Source organism: Salmo trutta, chromosome 3 (assembly GCF_901001165.1).
Source record: "Salmo trutta chromosome 3, fSalTru1.1, whole genome shotgun sequence".
In the NCBI taxonomy this organism is placed as follows: domain Eukaryota; kingdom Metazoa; phylum Chordata; class Actinopteri; order Salmoniformes; family Salmonidae; genus Salmo; species Salmo trutta.
The window spans coordinates 43,101,106-43,112,839 of record NC_042959.1 but is presented as its reverse complement, the minus strand read 5'-3'; the positions used below and the strand labels follow the sequence as shown (position 1 = coordinate 43,112,839).

Genomic DNA, 11,734 nt, shown 5'->3' with positions numbered 1-11,734 from the left:
ACTAATTGACTCTGACCATTATCACATCAAATGATCTACTTCTATAGGTAAATAAAGGTTTAAAAAAAGAAGAAAAAAGGTTCTAAGCCTGGGCCTACCCCTGGATCCAACAAACACCGTAAAATAAATATGCATGTCACTTGAACCAGTCTTTGGGAGGGAACAATTGATAGCGTACTTATCGACAGCTGTTCCCGCATCGGCTTGAACAATCTAAACAAGAGCAGCAGTCCGTTACACAACATCAGTTTATTTTGCTCACGCCCACCCTATTTCAAATCAAAGGTCACTTACACAGTTTAGAAAAATCATATAGCAAAATCATGCAGCGAAATGCTTGTTACTAGCGCCTAACAATGCAGTAAAATGCCAAACAGTGTGTGTGTGTGTGTGGAGCAGGAACTGAGTCTAGTCTAGGTGCTCCAGGGCTGTTCATGCACCATAAGGCGTCGTTGTTCATTATTATTTTTTGACTATGAGATGCGTTCAGGTTGTTGTGTCTGGTCATTAGTTTGTGTCCCAGAAACGCTACTGGCTGTGCCGAACCTGCCCGAGACCGGCTTCTTTCGTTGACACTGCCATTAGACCTGTATTGATTATTCCACTGAAACCCTGTATTGAACGTGTGATCAATACCCAGACCATTGACCTTCTTTTTTTTTTTTACAGGAAAGAAACTCATCAACAACATCTCCCTGCCTCTCAGGCCCAAATTGAACATTCATACTTCCCCCTGTATTCATCCTCTATAGTTTGAGGTGTGTGATACCCCATATCACAAGGTCCTCTCCCTTGTCACTATGCTCCCCCCATAAACACACCCCTTGATTTTACCTTGGAGAATTAACCTACCGCTACCGATATGTGCCTAGAGTGATGCAGCCCATTGAAATATATGAGGCTTGTAGGTAACACTCTGTACAAGTGATTCATTAATTGCTGGATTCCAAGACTAATGTTGCCGTGGAGAGACAGATTTCCCCAGAGAACAGCCAACAATAATTATTAAGCAGTGCTCTTTACCACCAGCAAAGGCTGAGGTAGGACAGATGACGATGGTGTGCAAAATTAGACACAGATTATGGGAGGCAATGGATTAGGGTACATCCTTTAACAGTTGACAGATGATTATGTAATGTCATGATTTTATTCAGAGGCATAACAATTGATTGCTTTGCTAAAGCTTATTACACAAGTCCGGTTTTCAAAATGACCTCTTCCCAGTAGAAATGGGAAAGGGAAGGGAGTGACAAATGAATCCTGTTTATTGTGTCTAACCATGTCTCTCATCATGTGAGGGTTTTCTCTAGATTCACAAATAAACATTGTCCTATAACAATATCACAATCATGCTCTCAGTATCACTATTGTTTAAGAGAGACCATTTTTTTCATCATCCCTCTCATGTGATTAATACTCCAATACACTGTAACTATTTGAATGACCCTGTTGGGCAGAATCAGAATAGAACATCAGATGTGCATATTGTTTCCCATTGCATTGGCCACCGAGGATAAAGAAGAAACAGATTATTTGCACGAGGAAAGTGTTATTATCAATACATTGTTTGGCCAATAAATGCCTGTGTAAATCTTTTCTGCTGTCCATAATCTACAGAAGGTTTTAGATCTATGTAGAATAGAATACATCTATGTAAAACATTTGTTTGCAAATATTTGTATCTTGTTTTGCAATGCTATTAAAATGTTTATTGTGTTTAGAAAAAACAACAACAATACAGTTCAATCAATACAGTGTCACAGAACAATGAGATAGATGTTTCACCGGATATATAAATCTGAAACCTCCGGTTGGCATTTCCACTCACCACCAAATATGGTTATGAGAGGAAGCCCAGTGGCTGGCAGTGGGAGAAGGTGGAGTGAGATGGATTTTGGATTTCCCCAAACTAGAATCTGTTATGAACAGAGTGGACCAAGTTTTGGAGACTTTACCCTTTGCCAAAGTTAAAAATACATGTATAAAAATGCGTTGTTTAGTAGCGCAAGAACAAATTGAGTTATTGCACACGCACACTTCACAGAGTAGACGTTACCGAACGGAAATATGCAAATACATGCTAGAACGCACCAATAGGATTTCGCTAGCTCGTGCTTGGCTCTGCCCACCTTGCTTGTTCTGCCCACTATGATTACTTTTCATCCATTGGAAACGACAGGGTGTGGTCTATCTAGGGATAGTTCAAATGTTTTTTTCTGACAGTGTACGTACAGTGTACGTAATGACGTAATCGCTCAGATTGCACGCTGCTGACGTGTATGTAGGGAAGTAGCAAGCTGGCTACCTAGCTAGCTAGCAACATTAGCGTTATTTTCATTAGATATGTGCAGCCAGTGACAGCTCACAATGGGAATAATAGCCAACTAATTGAAATAATTGGCATCAGAAGAGAAATCGGAGCAGATTACACAGGTAGAGTTTGCAAGACCTCAAATACATTAGCATACACTACCCAGTGCACCATTCAAGCTCAATTAGCTAACGTTAATGATTGGCTGGCATGCTAAAAGCTTAGATGGCGAGTTAGCTAGCTAGTTAAACTGTCTTGTACAGATTTATTGTGCAGTGACAATTGCTAAGATTTCAAGTTATGTAGCTAGCTAGCTAACAAGACTTTCGCGATGGGATGTTTAGCGAGCTAACATTAAAATAACAAAACCTGTTCTAGTTAGTTAGCAAACGATGTAGCAAGCGCCTTAGACTTGACAGGTAGAAGATACCATCCCTACAGTTAATCTTGTTTACACCTGTGGTCGTAACGGAATCATGGTTACATTAACACACCTTGGAGTCGGCGCGAGATATGGGTCGGAAAACCTACTTAATTGCAGGGATGGGATATGCCACTGCACTCCAAATGTTACATTTATCCACACTGCTCCATCGAGAAGATTGATATACTTTTCATCCTCAGCTAGCATGAAGCCAAAAAGGGCAGTTTCCCAGAAAAACTAGCAGTATTTCAATCTTCTCAATGGAGCAGTGTGGATAAAGGTACAATTTGGAGTACAGTGGCATATCCCATCCCTGCATCGAGGTACGTTTTCTGGCCCAAATCTCACGCAGGCTCCATAGGGTCTTAATGTACCCAGCTCAGTGTAAACACCTGTAATGGTAGGGTCAGGATCTTCTAAAACAGGAAAAATATGTGTACTGTCTTAATACACAATTTTCCACCACCATTTTCGGACAATTTAGGATGTTGCAAACCGTGTTCAGCCAAGGGTGTGCAGCATCCTAAGTTGTCCGAAAATTGTATTTAACTTCTGGCTTCCCACGGACTGTTTTGTGCAACCAAATACAATTGAAAGCAACACTAGTGTATATAAATACACCCGCATTGCTAAAAGCAAGGATCTAGCTACTATTGTGTAATTATATTTTTTTGTCTTCTATTTTGAGTTTTCATGCATCTGTTTCTACAGACAAGGAATTTGCCCTGAAGTGGATTGATTCCTTCAAGAGCCATGGGCAAACGGAGGATGCCAGACCTGTATAGGGCCCCCTTCCCCCTCTACACAATCAAAGTGGACCCCAAAACAGGATGGGTGATCACTGCAGGAGGGGGAGGCGGTTCCAAGACAGGCATAAAGAATGCAGTGGTAAGCTACTGAATGTTTAGGTGATCATGTAATGGTTTTGCTCTACGGGCACAATCTCTCCATTTTTAGTCGCTTCTCTGTCTTCACACCCTTTTACATTGCATGTATTCTGTAAGTGTGAAAATGCAGAAACATTGTAGACATTGTGATTCAGAATTGATTTTGATCTAATTAAATCTGAGTAATGTTGTACAGTATTTGCTAAGTTAAGTTGGGACTGTCTTTTCAGCACTTCCTGGGTTTGGAGTTGGTAGGAGGCCAGCACTGTGCCACCCTGGTGCACTCTCATGACACAGACACGCATGCCACCATGAACCTGGCAATAGGCGGGGATGTGATCGCCGCAGGGCAGGACGGCAGATGCAGCCTCATGCGCTTCAGACAACGCCAGCCCAGGGGCAAGGCCGCAGCCAAAGACGGTAAGGAAGGGACACCCCCAAAAACCTGGCATTCACTTTTATAAACCTCTTCATACACAAAGTTCAAATTATCTTTACAGATACATTTACTGTAACATCATTCCTATCTTACATTTAATCTCTTACATCAGTGTTTCTCAATCCTGGTCCTGGTGACCCAAAGGGCTGCACATTATTATTTTTGCCCTAGCACTAACACACCTGATTCATCTAATCAATTCATCATCAAGCCTCTGATTATTTAAGTCACGTATGTTTGTGGTAGGGGGAAAAAACAAAAATGTGCACCCCTTTGGGTCCCCAGGAGAATGATTGGGCAACACTGCCTTACATTAACACATCACTATGCTCCTTATTTTCCAGCAGGGGGTGGAAGTGAGCAGGGCACAGCTAGGAGAAGAGCTGGGAAAGGGGGTAAGGGTAGTGAGGGAGCTGCTGCTAGGGGCAATGTGTCTGAGATGAATGATAACACCACCCAGATCTCTGTTGACTCGTTTGGGGAGGTGCAGTCGGACCTCAACCCCCAGGACCCCCTCCAGAAGTGTGTGAGGTTCAGTCCCGATCTCAGCCTCCTACTGACTGGCGGGACAGACGGACACATCAGAGTGTGGGAGGTGAGTTTAAGTTATGCCAAAATAGCCGCCATGTTGCGACTTCTCCCCAATTGTTACTGTGCAGGTTTTAGCTTGACTGTAATGCCTCTGCTCTCTCACCAGTACCCCTCCTTAAAAGAGAAGTTGGACTTCAAAGCCCACGAGGGGGAAATTGAAGACTTGGACATCAGTCCGAATAACAAGGTACTAAACAGCTAATAAGTATATGACCTCGATGTCTGTCTGTCTGTGTGTGTGTGTTGGAATCACAGTAATGAAGAGGTTATTAACATAATGTGCAAGCTAAACTGGTAAGTGTTTTCTGACCTGTGTCTGTGTTATTTTGTGTTTCTGTGTAGCACCTTGTGACGGTGGGCCGGGACTTTGCCTGCAGTATATGGAGTGGCAACCAGCTGGCCATGAGCCTCTGTTGGCATGAGAAGATGCCTCAGATAGCAGCAAAGTCATACCGCTATATGTCTTGCAGGCAAGCACATACCCCTTTCTCCTACGAATTTTCATATACCCTGTTACATCACCGACATATGGCTCTGATCCAATAGCCACACTAGCATACCACATGTTTTTTCGCTCTCCCGTTTAGGTTTGGAAAAGTCGAGGACCAGAAAGACACCCTGAGGCTCTACACCGTCCAGATCCCCCACAAACGAGACAGAAAACCTCCACAATGCTACCTCTCTAAATGGGACGGCCAGAATTTCCTACCCATGCTGACGAACCCCTGCGGCACTGAGGTCATCTCCACCCTGGCTGTCAGGTGAGAGAGGATGGAGAATGATACCTAGGATTCAATTCATCTTTCCTTGCCCCCTTCTGAATTGGAGAAGGTCCCTCCCCTCAGACCTTGTTTTCCAATGCATTTTGAGAAGGCAAATCGGAAAGGATGCGAGGAATTGAGCAAAGATGAATTGAGAAAGAGCCTTATTTGTTAATCTCTGATAAGGTTGCGTAACTGCTGCATTGCAGGTATTTCTCTGTGACGTTACTGTGTCATAAATGTAGGGCTGATATGGCCAAAATATCATATCACAATATTTCTCACATTTATGATATGTTTTTGAATAGTAAAAGTTCTAAAATTTGCTTTATGAGTTGTGCATGATCCTAGGGTGGCTACACATACATTCTAAGTGATTTTCAAAGGGGCTTTCTCTATTCTGTACAATCAAACTTCAACCAAGAGTTGATCTAATTTGGCAATTTCCACACTGCCACATAGGTGTGCACAATATGCACAAAAAAATCAAGGCCTTATTTTTAACTAAGTATTGCGATTTAGATCAAAACACTTGGGTGTTGGAACTGTTTGAATCATGGAAATAGAATGATTATTCTACACTCACTGGAGAGTTTTAGGTACATCGCCCCGTTCACAAAAATGGATTGCTCCTACAGACAGTGAGTTACGTGGCTTGCTATATAAAGCAGGCAGACCGGCATTGTTACTGTTCGACTGAATGTTAGAATGGGCAAAGCGAGTGACCTAAGTGACATTTAGTGTGGTATGATCGTCAGTGCCAGGCATGCCGGATCCAGTATCGCAAACGTCCGCCCTCATGGACTTTTCACGCGCGACATTGTCTAGGGTTTACCGAGAATGGTGCGACAAACAAAAAATATCCACTCAGCAACAGTCCTGTGAAACAGCTCGTTGATGAGAAAGGTTGAAGGAAAATGGCAAGAATCTTGCACTCTGACAAACAAATAACAGTGCAGTACAACAGTGGTGTGCAAAATGGCATCTTGGAACGCACAACTCATCAATCCTTCTCATGGATGGGCTATTGCACCAGACGACCACACCGGGTTCCACTCCTATCAGCTAAAAACAAGAAGAAGTAGCTCCAGTGGCCACGCAATCACCAACACTGGACAATTGAGGAGTGGGAAAACATTGCCTGGTCTGATGAATGATGTTGCGTCATGCTGATGGCAGAGTCAGGATTTGATGTAAGCAGAATCCTTGGACCCATCCTGCCTGGTGTCAATGGTACAAGGTGGTGGTGTACTGGTGTGGGGAATTTTCTTCCTGGCACACATTAGGTCCCTTGACACCAATTGATCAACAAACATTTCCAACACCTTTGTAAAATCAATGCCTCAAATATTTCAGGCTATTCTGGAGGCAAAGGGGGTCCAACCCAGTACTAGTTGGGTGTACCTAAAACTGTCCGGTGAGCGTTAGAATGTAATAGTGGGCACTTTGAATACACTGTTTGACATGTCAATGAATGAAAAAGCCAAGCAGGCGTTCTTCGAACTTGGAATTTTAATACTAATAGGAGGCGTTATTGTGACAGGGTAGGAACCAAAGTGTTGGTCAGTGTTTCCCATGGGAGTGGAACCCTATAAACTTTGGCTACATTAGAAGTTTCTCTTACTTCATGTAGCTAGCTAATATATTCATGCTTTGCCTATTCCTCTCTGATTTAGAAAATACTGTTACATAAACAACATGCTGATTTAGGCCTACACCAGCACTGGTGTCAGGCTGTATTAGCTGTATTAGCTAGCTACATTTGCTCTAACTCAGTACATTTATTATCTACCTAGCGATTCGCATTAACGGCTAACACGATTATTTTAGCCACAACTTTCTAAGAAAAGACAAACTAGCTGTTTGCAGTCAGTAAGATACAAACTAATAGTGTAATTATAGAACACTTATATTAAGAAGCAAAGTGGAAAGCAGCATCACTGTCATCAACATATTGTTGCATCTGCTGCATTGACCATGCAGTGAACTGTCGGCAAATGATCTCGTGGTCTAACAGCAACTGCGCTCCTTCAGTGACGGGGCAGAGCTTGGGGAGAGGGACGACTCAAGTTGCGGAGTAAACTATAAAAAAAACGGAGTGGCGTATCACATTTTAACAAACCAAACATTGAAATACCATTACAGAAGGTAAAGTAAAAACTCAAACTGGTCTGTGCATCAATACCGGTGTGTATATAGTAAAATACCGTATACCGCCTATCCCTGAATAAATGTAATTGTTGTAGATATTTGTTCTTCCCTGTTAACCAGGAGTCAGTGGCTCTTTTTTATTCTCGCTGTGTTCCACAGTGACTCTGGAACCTTTCTCGGCCTTGGGACAGTGACGGGATCAGTAGCAATCTATGTCGCCTTTTCACTACAGGTAGACAAACACACACACACAAATAATTAGCTGCCTTAGATTATCCCTGTGTAACTCCCTATTTATCTTGTCTCATTGTCTTTGTAGAAGTTGTATTATGCCCAGGAGTCCCACGGCATTGTGGTGACCGATCTGGCTTTCCTGCCTGACACTCTCAAAGGCCAGAGCCTCAAAGGGAACAACGAGGCAGCCATGTTGAGTGTGGCTGTGGACAGCCGCTGTCAGATGCACACTGTACGAAACCGAAGTAAGTGGTTTGAATTGGTAGCATTGATTTAGCATTGTGAGCAGTATTGTCTTTTCTTTCACCCTCCTTCGTTCTCTCTCTCCCTGTATCTTCACCATCCCAGGATCCTTCCCTATCTGGTTGGTGCTGTTCTTCTGTGGCCTCATGGTGGTGGGAGCTGTCCTGCTCCTGCAGCACCTCTTCCCAGGATTCATTTAGACATTGACGGGGATGTTAATTGGAGGGAGAATGAAAGAATCCCAGACCGCCCTACAATCATCTTCAACAACCACAACCTCTGAAGAACTCCCCTGACGCAACTCAACCCTGGAACACGCATCCATCTCCTACCTATAGCCATCTTAACACACTTACCAAACCGTGGAACATTTTAACCACACTTGCCCAACCCTGGACTACATCTACTAGAGCCATTTACCCACTCTTAACTCAACCCTCCCAACCCAACGACATTCCCTATATCAATTACTATACCCTTAACCAATATTTGAATGCCCCCATCCTTTCCTGTCACCCCCTAGCCCTGATTCAGGACAGCCCAGTTCACCCCCAATTCTGCGAGACTCAAGAATTTCAATTTTTTTCATGATCTGTATCAATCAATCTTCTTTTTGATTTTATACCATGGTGGGGAGTTAAGGGCTCAGCTTCAGCTCTATCATCATCATGAATGTGCAAGGGGTGGGGCCTTTTTATCATAGATATTTAAGAAAATGTACAATTATAAATATAAAATGTAAATCATTGCTCTGTCAGTCTCCATCTGTCCTGTACATACATAAACACACACTTGTAATTTTAGCAAGTTGGTTGGATAACATTTCTGCATATGGATTTTCTGTACCAGTTTCCATTGAGGCCTGTTTTTCCTGCTTTGTCCACTAGTGGGCATCATAGACCATATGGCTTTATCTAATATTGTTCAACCCAGACTGGAAAGCAGGCCAGGCAACAGGGCATCGTGACCTTCAGGAAAAACTAAATCAATTGTGTTTGTGGACTCCCCTTTAGCTCCATTTCCAATGTTGAAAGACCGGGCAAGTTGAGTTCTTCTCTGAAGGCTCCTGTATAGTATCTCTAATCGTCATTAAACCAGATTGACAGGTGGAAGGGTGGTCTTTTTCTGCTCCACACAGCTCAGTAGATGTGTTTATGTACAACCATTCAGTCTGGGCCCAGGGCTTGCTCTGATTTGTCAGAGCTAGACCGACTGATTCATATTAATGAGGTGGTCCTGAGTGCTCTAGCCACTCTCACGTGTCATTTCACACTACTTAGCTAAGATAGAAGAAAGCGATAATGTTCCTAAATAAAAGATGAGGCAGTGTATGTGATGTTTTTCTGTATCTTGCAGAGTCTGCATACTGTATATCAGCATTGTATGGTCTTTTGTAGCATGGCATTCAAGATTCTGCATGTTCTAGACCAAAGCACCATGGAGAGTGCTTGGTTTGTTTCAAATGGCTGACTAACACTATCATCAAGCTGTATAGTTCATCTGTGTTTGTTTCAACCAATTAAACATTTTATTGGAATCTCTTTTGTCGAGGCTTAATGGCCTTCAGCTAAAGAGCTTTAATGATTTTCTCTTCCACTTTCTTCACACTCTTTAAAATAATGCCACCAGCTTGGTTCTGGCCCCTAGTCTCACCACCATCCCTCTACATGCCTGGCCTAAGCACTTGCGTTGTTGCAGAGATGGAAAGGTTGCTGTGATACACTGGGACGTGTTCATTAAGCACCAAATGGAAGACGACGGACTAAAACAGAGAGGGACTGCCTGGACTTATCCAATAAGAAAGGTACATTTTAGTTTCCCATTGCAAAACTTTTTAAAAAATATTTCTGTTGTGTGCCCTTATTGAACATGACCCAGGGGCATAATAACAGGGCACAAGGTTGAAAATATTGGAGATACAAATTAGAGGTATAAATGGACATTCTCTACCATGTGGAATAAAGAACTTTGTTATCTGGGACATTTTAAATGTTTGGTCCCACCAGTTCACATAATAACTTTTATAGGTGCTTTGCCAGTGACAACAAAAACACTTCTTTAGGAAGCAAGAAACCTTGAGAGGCTTGCATTGCTGGCATGTTGGCCGGAATATTGTTTGGCTTTGGCATACACGACACAGTGGATGGGGTTTTAGCCTTAAGCCAGCCAGCAGTTGGATTACAATTTTTTTGATCAAAATTGACTTGCCAATTTTCCCTCCTCAACATCAAGGCCTTTGATCACTGATGGGTAGAACTTCAAGGAGTGTGTGCTCTCTACCTCTGTTCAATTTCTGTTACAGCGGCAGGCAGAATATACCTGTTAAAGGTCGAATGCAGACGGTTTTATTTCAATATCAAATCATTCCTGGGTAACAATTAAGTACCTTACAGTGATTATTTTCAATTAAAATTATCAAAAACAACCAAAAATTGGGAAAGAGCAATTTCTCAAGCAAGAATTTTGTTAGGACTGTCTGGGAGTGGTCTGAGTGGGGAGGGGAAAACTGAAAACTATCTGTTCTTGGCAGAGAGGTTTGGAACTCTTTCTTATTGTTCTATTAACCTGGCAGGCCAAAACTCCATCCCACCAAGACAGTCAGAAATTCCAGGCAGTCTTTTCAAACAGCTCTTCCACTAAAAGGGTATTATCATAATTTTCACAATTTCACAATATTATTCCAACCTCATAGTGTGGAAGTATATACAGTATAAAACACAGGAAATCACATTTTTGATTGCACTGGGCCTTTAAAGGCATTCTCTGGTACTTTTGTATACTTTTTAGCCAGTAGTCTGAAAGTAGTGCCTGAAAATTGCGTACTATGTGCAGATATGTGCACCACCTCATTGCTCTCCCTGCCGAACACTGAGTCGTTGGGCCTGCCCTGCAACCTCAAATGCTAACACTGGGCAGGCCTCTTGCTAGCTGTCACTCAAATGCAAGGGGCTGAAGCTCATTGGCTAGAACACAAATTGCTAGGGGGCTGTCCCATATAGGGCAAATGTAGGGAAAATGTCACGGGACAATTTCAAGAAAACAGTTGCTTTCAAACGGGATTTTGTGGCTAATTGTGGTAAGACAGTCATTCTGCTCATTGATTATGAATGTGTAACAGGGTTGGTTATGTTTCTACTTGACAGAGCAGAAATATGTATTTGATGTTTATGTACACATTCTGCTTGGTTGAATTTACATATTAATAAGGTGTTATGCTATTGGTCATGCCTGCAGATAGGAGGAGATCGCAAATTTAAATTCTTCCTACTCTGATATTGACATTCAAGTGGTAAGTCACGTTCTAAAATACTGTATTCTATTTCCATATTTATAATGTGTAAGAGTTCACTGTGCACATGGCCTGATGTGTACAGTGGCTTGCGTTCACCCCACATTTTTCCTATTTTGTTGCCTTACAACCTGGAATTAAAATCGATTTTTGGGGGGTTTATATCATTTGATTTACACAACATGCCTACCACTTTGAAGATGCAAAATATTTTTTATTGTGAAACAAACAAATAAGACAAAAAAAACCATAAAACCTGAGCATGCATAACTATTCACCCCCCAAAGTCAATACTTTGTAGAGCCACCTTTTGCAGCAATTACAGCTGCAAGTCTCTTGGGGCATGTCTCTATAAAATTGGCACATCTAGCCACTGGGATTTTTGCCCATTCTTCAAGGCAAAA

At 42.3% G+C, this 11,734-nt stretch overlaps 1 protein-coding gene across 2 annotated transcripts; it reads left to right on the top strand.

The window, feature by feature from the left end:
• The first annotated feature begins 2,237 nt into the window (after positions 1–2,237).
• On the top strand, positions 2,238–9,575 carry preb (prolactin regulatory element binding). 2 transcript variants are annotated; one of them, XM_029734879.1, is made up of 10 exons: positions 2,238–2,433; positions 3,447–3,623; positions 3,853–4,042; positions 4,409–4,656; positions 4,759–4,839; positions 4,995–5,122; positions 5,240–5,413; positions 7,724–7,796; positions 7,884–8,043; positions 8,147–9,575. In XM_029734879.1, exons 2-10 carry the CDS (start codon positions 3,489–3,491, stop codon positions 8,239–8,241), a joined length of 1,284 nt encoding a protein of 427 aa, XP_029590739.1. In that variant the 5' UTR covers positions 2,238–2,433; positions 3,447–3,488; the 3' UTR covers positions 8,242–9,575. The 2 variants fall into 2 exon arrangements, with proteins under 2 accessions (XP_029590739.1, XP_029590731.1); XM_029734871.1 differs by having other exon boundaries at positions 4,406–4,656.
• The last annotated feature ends 2,159 nt before the right edge of the window (positions 9,576–11,734 follow it).